This window comes from Aureobasidium pullulans (genome assembly GCF_000721785.1).
Source record: "Aureobasidium pullulans EXF-150 unplaced genomic scaffold scaffold_28, whole genome shotgun sequence".
Taxonomy (NCBI): Eukaryota; Fungi; Ascomycota; class Dothideomycetes; order Dothideales; family Saccotheciaceae; genus Aureobasidium; species Aureobasidium pullulans.
Genome location: NW_021941048.1, coordinates 43,421 through 61,797, shown reverse-complemented (window position 1 = coordinate 61,797; position 18,377 = coordinate 43,421). Strand labels below are relative to the sequence as shown.

Genomic DNA, 18,377 nt, shown 5'->3' with positions numbered 1-18,377 from the left:
AGACCGATATCCCGTAACCCTCCGTAGTCGGCTGTGCAACAATGGCCGAATCCTGCTCTAGACGTCCATGCAGATCAATGCGACACATGGAGATAGCTTTCACCGAGAAATCGCTGTGTGTGAGATAAAGCGAGCAGACGCAGACACTCCCTGCTAGCCAAGGCATCGCTTTCGCGAGGTCGCACTTGCCTATTGAGATCCGTGTCACGCTCGGCGAAGGTAACATTCTATGGCGTGCAACAGGAGAATTGTATTGCATATCATCCTGTTACCTCCTCTGAAACATAGTCACCTCTTGACCCTCTACGTGCTTGATAGACACGAATTCACCGGATGGCGAAGTTGCGAGCTGGAGAAACAGGGTCGTGATTCTGTCAGCCGAAATGCCGGGCGGTGAGCGTCGAATTTTGTCCGGCCAAGCTTTATGCCCCCTCAGTCGCGTCTTGTTTCCCCTCCACCTGCTTCATCGCGAGCCGGACATCTCTCTCACGAACAACAATTGTATGACCGAGCGTCGCGATCACAATGGGTCCGAGGAAGCGTCATTTTGACAAGCAAGAGCGGCATTTCTATACGATGTACACTGCCGTTCTGTGTCAGCCAAAGGTAGAATTATTGAAGTCCGAGCAGGCCAATGATTGATGATTACGCCCTCGTGCAGGATCACCGGTCAAGCAGCGCACAGAAGCTCAGCCTTGGCCTCAGCCTCTTCATCAATGTGAGATTAGCTCTGCAGCTAGGAACTGACACCATGTGTCGCATTCTTACATCTTGATGATGAGCCCACACATCACGTTCAGATCCCCGCTCGACAGGATAAAGAACAAGCCACCTTCCTCTACAGAATGATCGCGTATGAGGACGGCGACAGCCACACACCGCCAAAATCCATAGCACAGTCGAACTACGAGCCAGAGAGTCGATTGATACTTGAACGCGAAACAGAGAACGGATACAGCGATGAAAACCTTCCAGCAAACGAGAGGCTGCAGCCGTATCTGAGTCACAGGAATTCTATGACTGGCTTCCACTTACTCTTAGATTACCCTACCTTGCTTTTCTCACCGGAACCTCTGTCTTACTGAGTGCTCTTGTGTTCTATCTGACCATCACCTCCTTCAGAAACCAGGGGCTTGGCGACAATGACGACTCAGCTACGAGATTCTTTGAATGGAGATTTTTGCCAACTCTGGTCGCAACTATTTATTCGTTACTAGTTGCTACCCTGGTCAACGATGTGCGTCGGACTGAATGCTTCGCTCGATTGTCAAATCCAAAAGGAGCATCTGCAGTTCATACGATATGCTTGCCTTCTAGAGCTTGGTGGAACGACCCAGCTGACGCATGGAGCAAGAACAAAAACAACGGAATCCGCAGCTGGTCTCTTCTGTGCGCTTCTGTGGTTAATATTGCCGCTCTGCTTGTCGTATCTCCGCTGTCAGCAATACTTCTTTCGCCAGTCACCATTCGCTTCACGACTCCCACCAGTTTCAGCACACTTCGGGTTTCAGACCCTGGGGTAACATCCAATTCATCTGACCTGATTGTGTTTCGAACGACTATCGCAGCATTACTCAACGAGCCGACTTCAGCTTGGTTGTCGACCGACCATGCAATTGTTCCTTTCTGGCCTTCTGCCCTCGACAATCCTCCTTTAGGCCCGGTATTCGAAGGGTTTGCCGCGCAAAATTGGTCAAGTCAGACCAATGTGTACCAAGCAGAATTGGATTGTGCTCCAATGTCTTTGACCATGACCGGCAATGATACCTACCGAGACATGTTCGGTGAACTGTTGGCTAATTTGACTTTTGAGGCTTCTTCAAAGGACGGATGCTCAATCGTCTTCTCGGCCATTCTTGGTTACAACAAGGTTCTATCTGAGGGCGGAGGTTGGTGGGCTCCCTCCCCATATCGGGATCTTTCATCAGATATGAAAACACAAGATGCAAGTGTTGAGACTTGCGCCGGCCGCAGCATGGCCCTCGTTGGTACAGCTCTGGATATGGTGGTCGGTGATCCGTATACTGCCAAGACCCCACGATTCGATGCGGAACTACTGCTTTGTTCAAGCAAATACTTCTCATCCAAGGTAGATGCAACAGTGGCGATCAACCAAACGTCCGTGACGGTCATGTTTGACGTAGACGACTACTACCGCACTCGCAGACCACTTTCCGAAGAAGCTCTCAATCTGTCTTCAATAGAGCAAGCGTTCTTTGCCTCTGGATGGTCGGAAAAATTTGGGCGTAACCCTGGTTCACTTTACAACAACGCTGACGGACCTTGGTATGGCGGCCCTCTCTCAGCCATCGCTGCTGGCCATCGCTACAACGAAGATCCTCGCAAACTACAGAACCTGACAAGCCTGCTACCTGACATGAAAGCGATGTTCCAACAATCTTTTGGAGAAAAGTTACTGGAAAGTTGGACGCAAAGCGTAGACCGAGAGTTTGCCATGCCAGATGCGAAAGTGACTGTTAAAAAAGCTAGGATCATAGCTAGTGAAGATGTTGGCTTCCCACTTGCCGTCTTGCTGCTCTGCTCCGGACTTCTGATCTCGGGAGTCGCGTATCTAACACGTCTTGAGCAAAGGCCCCTGAATCTAAGCCAAGAACCCGGGAAGATTGAGTCTACTGCTGCCTTGATTTTAGGAGATCCTGTTCTGAGGGAGTTGTTATGCAATTCAGATAAGCTATCGCAAGAAACCTTGTCGTCCGGGTTAAAAGGTTGCGTGCTCGGCGTTACCAGAGGCCAGATCTTTGTCATGAGTAATTCAGACAAAAGGCTAATCGAGGGTACGTGTCGGCATTCCTACACAGGAAACAACATTAACACTCAGGCAGCTGAACAGCTTCCGGCAATTCATGACGCACGACCGGCAGTCGTTAGACTACCAGTCGGTGCGTTGTTGACGTCTTTCCTGTTCTCCCTTCTTGCAGGTCTTGCAGTGCTGTACCGTCTCTCTTCCAGTACGGGTTTCTATCAGACGTCTGTTGCCTATCAACTACAGCTGCACATAGCGCAAACGACCGCGACTCTTGCACCTTATACAATCGTTCCAACCTTTTTGGCTATCGGCGCTAAGCTATGGTTCGCGATGGTCACAGATTCTGTGCAAAAATACCAGCCTTTTGTCGCGATGATGGGAAGACCGGCAAAACTTTCCGAATCTATATCGGTTGAGTACCATAATACACCTATTGCATTGGTCTCTCTCAAGGCTTTGAAATCTTCGCACTGGTTGCTTGCACTTTTAGGTGTCGGAGCTTTTGCGAGTGAAGCTTGTAAGTTCTTCGGAATCTCCACGACAATCGGTATCTTGCTGACATTCCAAGTTACGGTTAGCATGTCTGCTCTTTGGTACAGAGAACTGAGAGATACCAGCCGTGTGGCTGATCTGTCCCGTGGCCTGAAGATTCGGACCGCTCCAAGCGAGTCAGGTATGAGCGGAAGGAATCATACCCTTCTAAGCTCGAATGATACTCGGGGTCTTTTCATACCTAAGCTTTACGATGTTTCTCTGCAGAACTGGCTTTACAGTGCGACTACTGAGATCACGCAACATGGAGTCACCCCAGCATGGAGCAAAGACACCTGGAGTTTTCTTCCCCTAGATCTGTCCGGCATCGACAATGACATTCGATATGCTAGAGGTGCATTGAACAACAACACGCAAATCCGTAACCTGACACTTCAAACGACAGGATTGAAGGCCTCTCTGGATTGCCATTCCCTGAACTACACGTCTGACCCGCCTTTGTGGCTTACAGAGCTCGACTTCTTGCACAGCCCGATAAGCAATGGTGTCTCCTTGTGGAATGATACCAACCGTCCATTGATACTGGATCTTGGCTATACATTGAAGAATTTCTCCAGTGCTACACTTGATCTGCAATCGATAAATTGTTGCGCTAACGACTCAATGGGAAAGATTGGTGACGCTGTCGTTGGATATTGGTCGAACGCTTATGGATCGGAGCTAACATCCACCTGGATTCACGGTCGTCCAATTCAAGGTCTCTACACACCAAATGGTGACTCACAACAAGAGTTATTTGTATGGCAACAGGCACCACAGATGAGCGCTGTCAGCTGTAAGCCGCGGATTGAGGCAGCGAAGTCACTCGTCACAATCGACATGGAGACCGGTGTTGTGTACGACTACGAGATAATCGGCACGTTGCGCAATGTAAGTGAAGCTTGGTCGTGGCCTTACAGTCAGAAGAATATCACTAGTGACACAACCACGTGGGATGATGACGGAACATATCCCTCTTTCGAGGACGCGGTGCGAGTGAATGCCAGGTGAGTGTCCTGGATGCACTAAAATGACCTTTGCTGAACCCAATCAAGCTGGGGCTATCTATTCTGGGACGCTGTCATCAACTCCGGTCAACAAGGAGCTTGGTTCCGATTCCAAGATCCTGGGCTCAACGTCGATCTCATATCTTACTCCATGTTGCATCTTGCCAACGACAGCCGAGAAGCACTACTCGATCCTGAAATACTTGCGGAACATGCCAGTACGACATTTGGCATCTTCTTCAAGCACTTTGCAAACTGGAACATCACTTGGGACGCTGATTGGACGGGATATGTATACGAGAAGGACATTCCGTCTAAGATCGACGTCACAATCAGTGTACCAACCGACCAATTGCTCATGTCACCAGTCGCAGTCATTATGAGTATGTCGATCCTGGTCTTCTTGATTTTTGTCACCATCATCATGTTCACCACGAATCGCCACAAGTACAAAGCGATTCCTAGGGATGTCAACACGTTAGCCAGCATACTCGGCTAGGTCTATGCGAGCGATCGACTCCTAGCTTGGTCGGAAAGCGCACCGCCGTCGAAGCCATGGTATCAAGCCTTGTTCTCGAAAACATCACCTCTTGCAGCACATCACAGAGTCAAGATGGGTCCATTTATAGATTCTGCTGGCAATGAGAGATGGGGTATCGAAATGGTAGAAACCGAACCGGTCGGTGCTCTACTCAAAGACGAGGAACAAGACCAGACATCTGTTGCGGGACCTGCTGGCGAGTCGATTGAACTGCAACACATCAATCACACAGCTATTGATGGAAGTCAAGATCCGGGCGCTCATGAGAGATTGCTCGCGTTTCCAAAGCTTCCGCCTTGAGCGTTAACGTCTGCGCCTTGAGAGATGAGAAGTTTTGCTATCTCCGTGTGGGTTGGAGTGTTGTGGATTGAAGCTACTTGTAGCGCGTTGCCGAATCGACCCCCACGAGCATTTGGGTCTGCGCCGTGGGAAAGGAGGAGTTTTACTGTCTCGAGATGGCCTTTGCTTGATGCGGTATACAGGGCTGTACCTTGATCGCCTTCATTTCCGGTCGACGCGTTCAGGTCGATGCCAGTGGTAACCAGTTCCTCGATCTCATCTAATTGATTTTTGGAAGCAGCATCATACAGCAAACTTGCGTTTCTGGAAAGAGTCATGGTGCAGGGGTAGTTCCCGTCTCTTCGGGTAAGAGGGGGGCGGGGCTGTGCTGCAGTCGAGGTGGGCGTGAGTCGGATCTATCGAAGGAGTTGCGATACGAAATGTGTAGGCAGCAGGCGCTATATCAAGCCTTTGACGCCATGATCTGCCAAGCCGGGTGAGGGTCATCGCGTCGCTGCCTTGTGTACAGGGCTACAAGCCAGCCGCAAAGGCAAGATCAGACATTGCGATTTTTTCATGCACTTGGCCGCTCGTGCTTCAACGTCATGGGGCGTGGTTGTGTTGATACCGCAAGAAACGATCATACGTCAATCAGCCACCCGTTCTTCTCTGACAGTCTCGAGCCGGAAAGCAAGATGGCCTTGATGCTTTGAACTTCAGATCGGCTGAGGCCAATTGTCAGTAGATACTGTTCGATGCCGCCGTGTTTCATTTCGAGATGTTGTTCCAGAGCATTGACATAATTCGGTAGTGGCTCGGCCCAATCGTCGGGGTAAGATCCCGCTCTGAGTTCTTCTAGTCTCTGCTGCCTGACCCCAGACAGTGCCTGGTAGGTTTGCGCATAATCCAGATATATGCTTTGCCTATCTGCATGGAGTAAAAGCATAGTCATTGAAACAATCAACGATACCATCTCACTGCCCCACTTGTTCAAGATCAAGACAGGGTATGATGATGGGTCTGCCAGTATCTTAAACACAGCTCTGACCTGTGGGAACGAATGGTCGATGATTGCTTTCGGTGTAAACATGCGGTCCTTGGACATCTTCGCACTGGTAACTTTCTGCCAGCTTTTAATACCAGTCGCCGGTGAGATGGCAATGTGAGCCAAGCCTTTGGTCCTCTCCCACAGACCAGTCTGACTGAGCACAAATCTGCCAAATTGCGGACCACATAAGTCGATATAGTGGTTGTTGAGGCCAAGTATGCTGGTATGAGCTATCTTCTCTGGATATTGGAGCGCAAAGTCGGTGTCTTGTTTGCCAGGCAGCAGCACCGTACTGATCATAGGCCATGGCTGCCTTATAATGTCAACATGCACCGAAGACGTTTTGAGCGGGTGTAACTCACATGCCTCTCAAATCAATGATGGAGCGTATGCGATATTGCTCACGTAGAGCGTCCAGGTCCTCCGGAGACGCATCGTCTGCGATGCAAGTTTAGCTATCAAGTGTTGACGACAACACGCGCATGACACATACCAATGTGAGCGCTTCTGAACAACAATCCTGGCTTAACTGTCTTGATCAAGCTTGAGATATCGCGAAAGTTCTTGATTGTTGCCAGCGCAGATGCTTTCTCCCCTTGATGATCCATTGCGGTCGATGTTGTTTCAAGTCGCCTCATTATGCGCGACCGGTCTTCTTATAAGCCAGCGCTGGAACATGGTGCAATCCTTCCGCGGAGCATTGAATAGCCCGGCCAGAAGAAGAACAGTGATGATTGGCTTCTAAAGGAGCGGGATTGGGATGATGATGTTCTTGCGGGAATACGACGGCTATAACGGCCGGCCAAGCCTTCTCAGCTTACTCAGCCATAGTTCGCCGATCTTGTCTGAGAAGGTACCTACCTAGCTCTTCAACCTCCGCTTTCCGCGTCTGCTTGCACCACATGTATAGACAACGACAAGATGGTTGAGGCAACCAATTGCAACAACCTCCATTTTTTGCTACGAAGTTGCTTTGCGAACGCGACACCGATCCTGAAACCTCGAGCTACTGGGTTGCTGGAGGCCGATAGGTGATTGAAAATTGGCGATTAGGGACCGACAAGCATGGCTGCGGAAGACATCTCTGGAGAATTTGCGAGAGACTGTAAAGACTGTTGGGTTGAGAACGTGATTGTGAGAGATTACGGTGAAATTGCTCTGCGTCATGCTGTAGCTCCAGCGTAAGCACTAATGTTGCGTTCGTAAACAAATGCATTGGCAAGGGAGTCGCGACTTGACTGCATCAAGATCCTGTCGGCGTGCCTTCCACGGTTGCTTGCGTCAAACAAGCGGGGTCGCTTCATCAGCAACTTGCAACATTGAGTATATCTGTTCTGCATAAATCAACGATCGACCCTGGACTCCCAAACATCGCAACATCTCAAGATGACCTCTTCAGTCGCCTTGCCTAACGCGAACTCCAATGTCACGCCCTTTACAGTTCGTATCTCGGATGACAGTCTCGAGCAGCTTAAAGCACTACTGCGCATCACACCCATCGCAAGTCAGACCTACGAAAGTAGTCTGCCAGATGCGGACCGCAAATTTGGCATACGATACGACTGGCTTCTGAAGGCCATCAAAGAGTGGAGAGACACGTTCGACTGGTGAGTGTTGAACTGTTCGTCAAAACAGCTCTATCTCAATCATGTCCAGGCGTAAGTATGAAGTATACATGAACACCTTTGATCACTTCCATATGAATATCGACGACAAGTTCGGCAACTTCCATACCCATTTCGTGGCCATGTTCTCGAGGAAGAAAGATGCTCTACCTCTGATGTTGCTTCATGGCTGGCCAGGCAGCTTTCTGGAGTTTCTTCCTACTCTGGACAAGTTACGCAAGAGATACCTGGCCGACGATCTACCGTATCACCTCATCGTACCATCTCTCCCAGGTTACGCTTTCTCAAGCCCTCCTCCTGTCGACAATGAATTCGGAATTGAGGATGTCGCAAGGGTGATGAATCAGCTCATGCTCAACCTGGGCTTCGACAATGGATACATGGTGCAGGGTGGAGATGTTGGAAGTAAGATTGCCAGAGTCATGGCTGTGAAGCATGATACGTGCAAAGGTAGGTGATATGCAACTACTTTCAGAGCCATGCTAACATTCACAGCTATCCACAGTAAGTTGCAGGACGAAACTAACTATTGTAATACTGACAAGACAAGTCAACTTTTGCATCATGGAATACTGCCCTGATGACATAAGCAACATGGACTGCTCTGCAACCGAGGAGGAAGGTCTGCAGAGGGGACGCGAGTTCCTCAGGACCGGCAGTTCGTATGCCGTTCAACATGCCACAAAGCCGAGCACAATCGGCTTCGTGCTCTCAAGTAACCCTGTCGCTTTGCTAGCTTGGTAACTTTTATGAATCTTTTTGGCATGCTCAGCACTCATCAAAATCTAGGATCGGTGAAAAATACCTCGCTTGGACTGAAGAAGACCCACCTATGTCCCTGATTCTTGAGTCCGTCAGTCTATACTGGCTCACTCAATGTGCTGCCACATGTCTCTGGCCATACCGCATCGTAAGTGACTACTAAGCTGATCCTCGGCTCCAACGCTAACAATCTCTTCGTAGTTCTACACGCCCGGCGTCAACGGCAACCCGCACAACATGGCCAAGTACAAGATACCCGCCTCGAAGCCGTTCGGCTATTCTTACTACCCTCATGAGTTGTACCCAGTTCCCAGATCATGGGCCGCAACTACAGGTAATCTGAGCTTCTTCCGTGCTCACGGAAAGGGCGGACATTTTGCTGCTGTTGAGCAGACTGAGGCGTTCTTGAAGGATCTTGAAGAGTTTGTGCAGGAAAGTCGTGGAGCTGCTGGATTTGATGACTCGGAGTGAGAACAACACCCACTCCCGAAGGCCATGATTGGCCAATTATAACCGGAACACGTCGCCGGCGACTCACCGGTTCCCATTGCTGTCTGATGCAGCATCGTAGGAAGACTAGTAATATTAGCCGAGTCTTGGCAAGTGCCGATCAGGGGTCTTTTACCAACAATCATCATGACTTTGCAGTCATTCTACCTTCACTTCTTATCCGTTCGCATCTGAAGAAGTACAGACCAAAAGCTGGTCAAGAGTCTTTGAGTACCTTGTGGCCATCTGAAAAGCCGCGATAGTTGTAGGATGACAGCAGTGATCAACATGGCGGGAACGTTACGGTCCGAGCATATGCAGGTCAATATAATCGCGAATCCTTCAAGAATCCTTCTATTTTCTTGAAGAAAGTGTTGTCTTTCTTTGTCTTCCTCCCATTGTCACAGAAAATCGGAGACTACCTCTTGTATTGAACCAGACATGCAGGGCACTTACGATCTGGTGGTCATTGGAGCAGGTAAGCCCACGCAGCACTCTCAACATTGAGCAAACACCAACTGAATTTCATCAGGTTGGTATGGCCTTGCTGTCGCTGCCACGTATCTTCAAGTCAACCCTGATGCCACAATCCTTGTTCTCGAGGCACAGTCGACTGTGGGTGGAGTATGGAGTGAAGAACGCCAATATCCGGATTTGAAGTCCAATAACATGCTCGGTACATACGAATATCCGGACTTCCCGATGGACACAAAGACCTACGGAGTCAAGCCTGGCGAACACATTCCTGGACATGTGATCCATCGCTATCTCAGCGACTATGCGAAAAAGACTGGAGTTTACGCGCGCATCCAATTCGAGACCAAAGTGCTCGAAGCCTCTAGGAATTCGAATGGAGAAGGATGGACTTTGACCACCGACTCATCCAACCTGGCCACGCTATCCACGAGAAAGCTTGTCGTAGCCACCGGTCTAACCTCCGAACCTTTCATCCCTTCCTTCACCGGCGCAGAACTCTTCACAAAATCCAACGGCCTGCTAATCCACTCTCGCGATTTCAACAAACACACTTCCCATCTCTTCAACAAGTCCACCTCCGTGACCGTCCTCGGTGGCTCAAAATCAGCCTGGGATGTCGCATACGCCTGCGCCACCCGTGACGTACCTGTAAACCTCGTCATTCGCTCCTCAGGCCAAGGACCAACTTGGATGGCACCACCCCACGTAACACCCTTCAAAGCATGGTTGGAAAAACTAGTCCATCGACGCTTTTTGACCTGGCTTTCCCCCTGCATCTGGGGCGATGAAGATGGTTTTTCTACGATCAGAAAGCATTTGCATACGTCGTGGTTGGGCAGGAAGACGGTGGATGCGTTTTGGTGGGTTCTTTCTTCCGATGCTAATGCATTGATGGGGTGGGATAGGCATCCAGAGACGATGAAATTGAAACCTAGACATTCGGCTTTTTGGACGGGGAGTGGATTGGGGATCTTGAATTTCGAAGGTGATTTCTTGGGGTTGGTGAGGGAGGGGAAAGTCAAGGTGTTTTTGGCTGATGTTGAAGGGTTAGGAGAGGGTGTTGTGAGGCTCAGTGATGGAACGGAGCTGGTTACTGATGCTGTTGTTTGCGCGACTGGGTGGAAAGCACGTCCGCCGATCAAGTTTTCTCCTGAAGGTATGGATGCGGAGCTCGGGCTGCCTAGTAACGCGACGCAGATGTTCTCGCAAAAAGACATCGCGGCAGCTGACGCAGAGGTCTTGTCTCGCTTCCCGAAGCTGCGAGAGCAGCCCAAGACGCCTATTCCCGGTGGCGACACTTCCGCCGACGACACGACTCAGCCCTTCACTCTACACCGCTTCATGGCACCACCCAAGCACATGCTAGAGGGCAACGACATCGCTTTCGCAGGCATGATAACTACAATTTCCACGCCCCTCTGCGCTTACCTTCAAGCACTATGGATAACCGCGTACCTCTCCAACAGTCTTTCGCGTCTGCCTTCCTCAACCCTTGAAGCCGGGAAGACCGCCCTGCTACACTCAAGGTTCGGAAGATGGAGGTATGCTTGTGGGTATGGAGCCAGGTTTCCGGACTTTGTGTTTGATGCTGTGCCCTACCTGGACATGTTGATGAGAGATTTGGGGATCAAAGAAAAGAGGAAAGGAGGATGGATGAGTGAGATCTTTGAGGCGTATAGACCGGAGGACTACAAGGATGTCGTTGGTGAGTGGAGCGAGATGCAAAAGAAGCAGCAATAGTGTTGGATTATGCATGAGCCGGCATCGAACTCAATGGACAACTATGTGGATTCGTAGCTGTGCAGATCTACTGAGTCCATGAATAGGTTTACTTGCGTGCATGATATTTGTGAGCGATCTGGTCAGAGCCGCCGTGTTATCTGGAGTAGGCTCCCCCGTTGAAGGCTGAAGCCTAAGCAGATGCCATCCAGAACTCGCTGCTAGAGCGAGATAGGGCGATTACAGAACAGCGCGCAATTGCTCTAGAACTCTAGGGGCCACCACCTACCACGTGTTGACATGTGAGAGTATGCGACCTCATCTGCTGCTGGTTAACTACTTGCCAAACTTTATATCTTGACCGTTGGACTCGTTCGCAGGTGACAGGACGGAAAGTGCCTTGTTCTGTGCGTTGTGCCGACAGCGAGACGTCAAACCGCGCATGTCGCAAATTCAAAGATCCTCCAGACACTCTAGACTTCCTGGATAGGATGTCGCATCAGTGCTGACGGTTTGGAGTTGTGTTCCCTGCTGTACTCCGTAGCCATGAGGTTGAGAGGACAGAAATTCATCGACGCGGCGGGAATCTTGTGACTAATGACGTCGAGGTGAATCTGGAGAGGCATCGAAAGGACAAAGTACTTCAAATTGCGATGGCTCTTTGGTCAGATGTATTCCCTTGTTGAAGAAAGTGTGCGCAGGTAAGCAGCTTCACGACTCGACCGTGGAATGTCATGTGATCAGATTCGGGGTCTTGGCATTGTTCTCCTCGTTCGCAAACTGGAAAGCGCAACTTCAAGGGCTCCCCTCTCCTGATATACAAGCGATTGGTACTTGCACGTCGTCAGAACGCTTCACGAGCATTACAAGCATGTTCGAGCATCGCCGACAGCCGGACGCCAATGCTTACGTGCGAAAGCATCTGACCGTTAAATGTGATAGAGGCGTCGTGCGACACGAGAAAGCAGTTTGAAGCATATACACGCATCGAGCCTCTCCCGCTTTCGACCTTCCCATCTCCATTGCGTTCCGCTCGCAAGCCGGCCGATCAGAACCATCGTAACGAGCGCTGGAACAACGTTAAGAGATGGGTCAGGATGACAAGACGATACAGGACTCGACCGACAATGCTCTATAACGACAGCGTAGCGACGATGGCTTTCGACCATTCTTCGCACTCTTATGTTGCAGACGCATGGACATGTCTTTTGCTGTTCAATTCGAAATCCGCGTGCAAGTTGGCGTGATGCACGCCTAGATACGTACCGAAGACAAGCAAATTGGAACTGCACGCCACGACAGTGCCAATCTATATCGATACTCTATCACGTCTAATGGGGCGCCATGCAGGACAAATACCAGACGCCGAATTCCAACCGCTCTCCGATTCGGTATTGTACACGGACGGGTTCATGCAATTGTGGATCGTGAGCGACTCTGTTCGTCTTGCGATCGACAGTTCTACGATTCGGCCATTGTAATGCCGTATGCCGAAGAAGCTCTTACTACAGGATCCTTCTAACGGTTTTACTGCTCTAGACGTCGGGCAGACTTCATCTTCCAGAATCAGACCCCTTGTGGGGAACTGCAGGGCCAGAAGGCAGGTAACCTGGGGAACAAACTCTGTTTGCCGAAGATGTCTGAACCGTCTCCTCTGGATAAGAACTCATGTACAGTGTAGGTCTGGTTGCGCTTGAAGGTAAGAAAAGTGTTACCCGTATTCAGATCTGTATTGAGTCGACGCAATGAATTCTTCTGTAGTATGCTACAACACCGGTACATGCTGAACAGCAAAGGTAGGCTGTGCTATATCCCTAGCAAATCACACAAGTCTAAGACCTTACTACCTTTAAACAGCAGGACGTTGTGTAGGGCACAACGGTGATATGAAAAATCCGACGCCACGGCCTAACGGTCTTCTAGATCACAACGTCAACATGCCCGAACCTCTTCTCTGGCATCATAGCATCTACCCAGCCAAGTGGTTTAGTACGTGATCAGCAAACTATCTACTGATTCACCGACGATGCGATACCAGAACCGGTGGGGACGGCTTTCACTATCAATTTTTTCGCTGAAACATTCGGGCGTTCTGGTCAACTCGCCTCATATATAACTATGCTTCGCCATACAGTACCCCCGTACGGTGCGATCTCCTAGCAATCTCCAACAACCCAAAATGCGTTTCATCGACACCGCCATCCCGCTCTTTGTGGGTTTGTCTGCTCTTGCCGAAGCGCAGGATGTTGACTTCGGCAAAGTCTACTCGGTTAAGCCGCAATTGAAGTCGGCCAGTAACACCGGATCATCCACATCGTCAGTCAACACAGCCTCGACTGCCTCCTCCATCGTCTCGGTCTTGAGTTCTCGCCATGCTGCAACTATGGTGCCTTCGGGGTCGTCTTCTTCTTCTCAGAAGTCGTCAAGCTCTGCCAAGGCTAGTAGCAGCTCCAAGTCATCGAGCTCTGCCAAGTCAAGCAGCGCATCCAAATCATCGGCTGCCTCTTCCAGGCAGTCATTGAGTAGTGCACAGAGCAGCTCCAGCAAGTTATCGAGCAAGTCATCGAGCAAGTCATCTTCTTCGGTCAAAGCACCCACGACCTTGAGCACACAGAAGGCCACCAGCTCGACGAAACAGTCATCATCCTCCACCAGCAGTAAGACTTCTTCATCTTCCGCTGCTGCGACCAACCTTTGTCCTGCTGTCAACAACAAGGATATCACCGACTCCAAGGGCAAGGTGTACACCATCAAGTGTTCCTCGGATACCAATGTCGGCTCATTCACCAGCAAGTCGGCCACCAACTCCTACACTGATTGTATGACTATCTGCGATACCACCTCTGGATGCGTTGCTTTCTCGTATGTCGGTGGTGATAACGGAAGCGGCTCAGGCACGTGTTGGATGAAGAATTCAGCTGGCAGCGCCATCGCTGCTGGCAAGAACTATGTTGCAGGCTTCTTGAAGTCAGCCACTGTTAACAAGGGCAAAGCATCTGTTTCCAGCAGCAAAAAGTCATCTTCCTCATCCAAGATGGCTACTTCGTCAAAGAAGGCTTCCTCGTCTTCGGCCAAGGTCAGCACTTCGGTCAAGAAGGTCACTTCAACTTCCAGCAAGCGATCTACGTCAACCTCTACCAAGTCAAGCTCAACCAAAGTCAAGCGTGCAACAGCCACTACTTGCTCCAACCCAAATTCAATCCTCTACAACTACGCCCCTAACCCCAACACACCCACTCAATTCTTGGTCGACTCAACCCTGGCTGCCTTGTCTGCTGCACAATGGTATCCTCCCGCCGGTTACAGCACTAGCTTCACTGGACAGTTCGGTGGTCTTTTCGCACCGAACTATCTCGGCTACCAACAGCTCTCTTCCTATAACACTAGCGCATGTGCTGCCTACTGCAATGCCCGCTCTGACTGCAATGCTTTCAACATTTACTTCGAGCGCACGCCTGTCTTCATTCCCGATGACTCTTGCCCGAGTCCCAACGCTGCTGCGACCATCACTTGCGCACTCTACGGCAGCTCTGTCGATGCTTCGACTGCCACCAACATCGGCCAGTACCGTAAGGACTTCATGGTTGTCATCCAAGGATCTAATGGCTACAACCTCAACCCTGCTCCCGCTTCCGTTTCGTCGTTCCAAGGTCCCAATGCTCTTGATGCGGTTGCTTACAGCAGCGGTATCTACTTGGCTCAGCAGTACTTTTCGACATACGATGTTACACAGTGCAGCGCTGCTTGTACCGCCTATACAGCAAAGTCGAAGTCGACTGCTCAGAGCAACAAGGCTTCGACCTACTCACCTTGCAACTACTTCAACGTCTTCAACTTGACGCTGAATGGACAGTCGCAGATGATGGGATGTTATTTGTTCAGCACTTCGGATGCCCAAAACTACGACACCTACAGAACCGCAAAGGGCAGTGATGGTACCGTCTACAACCTGACCAACTCATACGGATATGCTCTCTATCCCCAAGACAAAGGTCTGACCAGTGTCACTTGGTCTGCCGCACCCACCGGCACCGGCGCTTCTTGTGCATCTCTTGGCAAGGCCGGCGATGCTCTGATTGATTACAACACTGTCAACTACACTCTTGGTTGCGGTTACGATGTTCAATACTCTAACGATATCGGTAACCAGACCACTCCTGACTTCTACTCTTGCTTCGCTATCTGCGACAGCGGCGCCTACCCCGGATGTTCTGGTTTCGCTTATCTCGGCAACACTTGCTACTTCAAGAACCTAACTGGTTCGTCTCGCACACCTCAGCTGGACAACTACAATGTCGACATGGCATGGCTTCCTGCCTCTTATGCTGGTTTCGGTGCCTCTACTGTCGCAGCAACTGTCACCTTCACAACTACCACTATTGCATGGACTGGTGCCTCGACTACAACTGTCACATCGATCAACGGTCTTCAAGGAACCATTATCGTCGAGACTCCCGGAAAGGTCACAGCTGCAACTACCACCACCTACGTCACTACCGCCATTGAATCGGGTACTGCGTCTACTATCGCAACCCAGACCATCGCTCCTACCGGTACTGGCAAGACCGGTACTGTCCAAGTCATCTACCCCACGCCTGCCACTACCTGCGGAAACAAGGGTGCTTTGGCAGGATTGTACTCCAACACTTTCTCCAACCTGCAAGGCACTACCAGCTACCCTGCCTTCAAGCCCGAGTCTTTCAAGACAAAGACTCCTTACGCCATCCAGACTGCTTCATACATGGGCGAGTACAACTATCTCAACACTGCACCTACTGTTTATGGCAAAGCCCTCACATACGCCCAGGCCAGCGTCCTGACTCTCAACCACGTCTTCTATCTCTTTGCAGGCCACGGTACTGGCTATTACAGCATCAACTTGCCTCAAGCTGATGACATCACGCTCGTCTGGATTGGTCAGAATGCCTTGTCTGGCTACACACGTGCAAATGCAAATATGTTGCAGACCTATGTCCAAGGCACCCCCACCCCTGTCACGCTCGCCTTCTTCCTCTCTGCAAACACATACACGCCAATCAGAGTCATCTTTGGTAACGGAGCAGAAGTCGGTAACTTCCAAATGAATATGTATGCCCCAGATGGCACCCAGATTCTTGGAAGCAATGCTGGTACCAATACCGGTATGATGAACCCGGATATCGTCCAGTTCCCTTGCGACACCACTCTGGGCGGCAAGTTCGCTGCTTTTGGCAAGGAGACTTGATCCTTTTTCCTTTGTTACTTCACGCTAGATAGACTTCTCTTCACTGTTTTAACTTTCTGCATCTACATGGTATATCATTTTATCAATATTATTCTTTTACTTCATCAAATTTCATCTCTTGCACCATTGAAGTATCAGGCCCGTACTTAAAGAAGATGCTTCTGTCTCCTTATATGCAATGATGCCAGCGTGGAATACCGTGGAGTCAGTTCCATCAGACAAACGAGACAACAAAGTCACTCTAAACAAGACAATCACAAAGCGTGCCGTCACAATATTTCGACCCACAGCTCTGATGAATGATGTAGGTCTGGCCCTTGCTTCTCTTTCCCGCTCACCATACATATTCGTTTGTAAAATTGTCCTTGGGCTGATGTCAGTGACGAGAACGGAGATTCAATGGAAGGTAACTCTCGTGGTTCGGGATTCATGGTGTTTCTCAGTGATGCATTTGATGTGTGGTTGATTTGGGATGGGTTGTGGTGCAGGATAACGTGGACCCAACATGGAGTGCAGAATAGAACCATCCACACTGACGAAAGGAATTCTTCAAAAGTGTGAATTGAGTAGTTGCGCAGACGCAGGCTCGGAAATTGGGGCGACGCACATTTTCTTACACTACCACCCATTTCTCAACATGCCTCGAGATTGGCCACATCTACTTGTTCAGACTCGCAACGACTAAACCTTCAATGTCGACTGATATCTTCGCCGGACATCCATCACACCCCCGATTGCAATGGCGCAAGCACTCTCAACGGCATCCACCCCTGCATCGCATCTCCACCCCTCAACAACGCCCTGATCTCTGACGGATGGATCCAGAAGAACACAACCATTGTTCCCAACATCAGCACCGCATCAAACACATACAACGTCCACTCATGCTCAACAATATACCCACTGCTGCCTCCCTGAATATACTCAATCAAGCGATAAAGCGAGCGCACCAGAATCAACCCACTACCCACATACAACGCCGTAAGATGTTTCTTCCAAGGCAACGGCATAGCCATAACCTTCGTGGTCGGATCCGCACTCATGCGTTTATGAAACACCACAGCGCTGACCATGAAGAAACCGAAAAACAGCAGTTGCAGTACCAGACCACCGATGATGACTTTGTTTCCAGAACTGTTGCCTTGAGCTAGCATTCCACCACCACCACTTTGTGCGAGAAAGGATAGGACATCTCCTAGTACGAAAATCTTTGTGAGCTTTTTGCGTCCGATTATGGAGCGGGAGGAGCCTTCTGTGAGGTCGAGGATGCGGCCGAGTTCCATGTATATGCTTGCGGCGAAGAGGGTGGGTGCGAGAAGTAAGAAGAGGGATTGTAGGATATATGGCATCAAAGTGTAGTCTGGGTGTTGATCTGCGGATTTGGCTCGGGCGGCATAGCCGATGACTTCGACTGTCGGTGGGTCAGCAAGACGGTTGAGGGGAGGATGAGGAGGAGCACTAACAGAGACCGCCGATTACGAAGGGGATGAAGAACCAGGTTCGTGTGCGGAAGAGTTGCCAGGTGTGCAGAATGGTGATGACGATGAAGATGAGGCAGGCTATGATAGCAGCTGCTTTCGATGGCAGGTATTCGTAGTATGAGAAAGCCATGGTCGAGGATGGGTGTCTCGAAATGATGGAGTCGAAGAAGGCTTCGTATGGATGTGTTCTCAGATTCTTAGCAAAGTCGCAGATGGAAGATTGGAACTGATTGGGTTGACGACAATAACCATAAAGGAGTGTGCTTTACGAAGAGAGTGAGAGTAGAACGCTGGACGAAGAAGAAAAGCGATGGAGCATATATCACCTCCTCCTGATGCAAACAAACCCCGTCTTCTGCGGCGCCAACATCTCTTACATCGTATCCCGAGATTGACAATCAGGTTGCGCAGCAGCTATGCTGCAGAC

At 50.1% G+C, this 18,377-nt stretch overlaps 7 protein-coding genes across 7 annotated transcripts; 4 read left to right on the top strand and 3 right to left on the bottom strand.

Annotated features, from left to right (window-relative positions):
- Nucleotides 1-1,738: 1,738 nt before the first annotated feature.
- Nucleotides 1,739-4,804, top strand: M438DRAFT_339266 (uncharacterized protein; the record flags this gene model as incomplete). Its single annotated transcript, XM_029904199.1, has 4 exons — nucleotides 1,739-2,795; nucleotides 2,844-3,284; nucleotides 3,336-4,305; nucleotides 4,354-4,804. 4 exons carry the CDS (start codon nucleotides 1,739-1,741, stop codon nucleotides 4,802-4,804), a joined length of 2,919 nt encoding a protein of 972 aa, XP_029756145.1.
- Nucleotides 4,805-5,106: 302 nt separating this feature from the next.
- Nucleotides 5,107-5,463, bottom strand: M438DRAFT_327088 (ankyrin; the record flags this gene model as incomplete). Its single annotated transcript, XM_029903156.1, has 1 exon — nucleotides 5,107-5,463. The coding sequence occupies one exon, from the start codon at nucleotides 5,461-5,463 to the stop codon at nucleotides 5,107-5,109; it is 357 nt and encodes a 118-aa protein (XP_029756144.1).
- Nucleotides 5,464-5,765: 302 nt separating this feature from the next.
- M438DRAFT_282698 (uncharacterized protein) lies at nucleotides 5,766-6,781 on the bottom strand (the record flags this gene model as incomplete). The annotated part of the gene is made up of 3 exons (XM_029901316.1): nucleotides 5,766-6,465; nucleotides 6,536-6,611; nucleotides 6,667-6,781. 3 exons carry the CDS (start codon nucleotides 6,779-6,781, stop codon nucleotides 5,766-5,768), a joined length of 891 nt encoding a protein of 296 aa, XP_029756143.1.
- A 778-nt stretch (nucleotides 6,782-7,559) lies between these two features.
- On the top strand, nucleotides 7,560-9,031 carry M438DRAFT_359147 (alpha/beta-hydrolase; the record flags this gene model as incomplete). The annotated part of the gene is made up of 6 exons (XM_029907311.1): nucleotides 7,560-7,780; nucleotides 7,830-8,248; nucleotides 8,294-8,302; nucleotides 8,349-8,538; nucleotides 8,588-8,708; nucleotides 8,762-9,031. 6 exons carry the CDS (start codon nucleotides 7,560-7,562, stop codon nucleotides 9,029-9,031), a joined length of 1,230 nt encoding a protein of 409 aa, XP_029756142.1.
- A 212-nt stretch (nucleotides 9,032-9,243) lies between these two features.
- M438DRAFT_305149 (dimethylaniline monooxygenase (N-oxide forming)) lies at nucleotides 9,244-11,366 on the top strand. Its single transcript, XM_029902217.1, has 2 exons — nucleotides 9,244-9,527; nucleotides 9,582-11,366. Exons 1-2 carry the CDS (start codon nucleotides 9,491-9,493, stop codon nucleotides 11,264-11,266), a joined length of 1,722 nt encoding a protein of 573 aa, XP_029756141.1. The 5' UTR covers nucleotides 9,244-9,490; the 3' UTR covers nucleotides 11,267-11,366.
- A 3,171-nt stretch (nucleotides 11,367-14,537) lies between these two features.
- Nucleotides 14,538-15,215, top strand: M438DRAFT_255253 (uncharacterized protein; the record flags this gene model as incomplete). Its single annotated transcript, XM_029899706.1, has 1 exon — nucleotides 14,538-15,215. A coding segment is annotated over one exon (678 nt), but the record flags the coding sequence as incomplete, so codon positions are not given.
- Nucleotides 15,216-17,191: 1,976 nt separating this feature from the next.
- M438DRAFT_282645 (RTA1 like protein) lies at nucleotides 17,192-18,080 on the bottom strand (the record flags this gene model as incomplete). The annotated part of the gene is made up of 2 exons (XM_029901314.1): nucleotides 17,192-17,880; nucleotides 17,933-18,080. The coding sequence occupies 2 exons, from the start codon at nucleotides 18,078-18,080 to the stop codon at nucleotides 17,192-17,194; spliced, it is 837 nt and encodes a 278-aa protein (XP_029756139.1).
- Nucleotides 18,081-18,377: the final 297 nt, after the last annotated feature.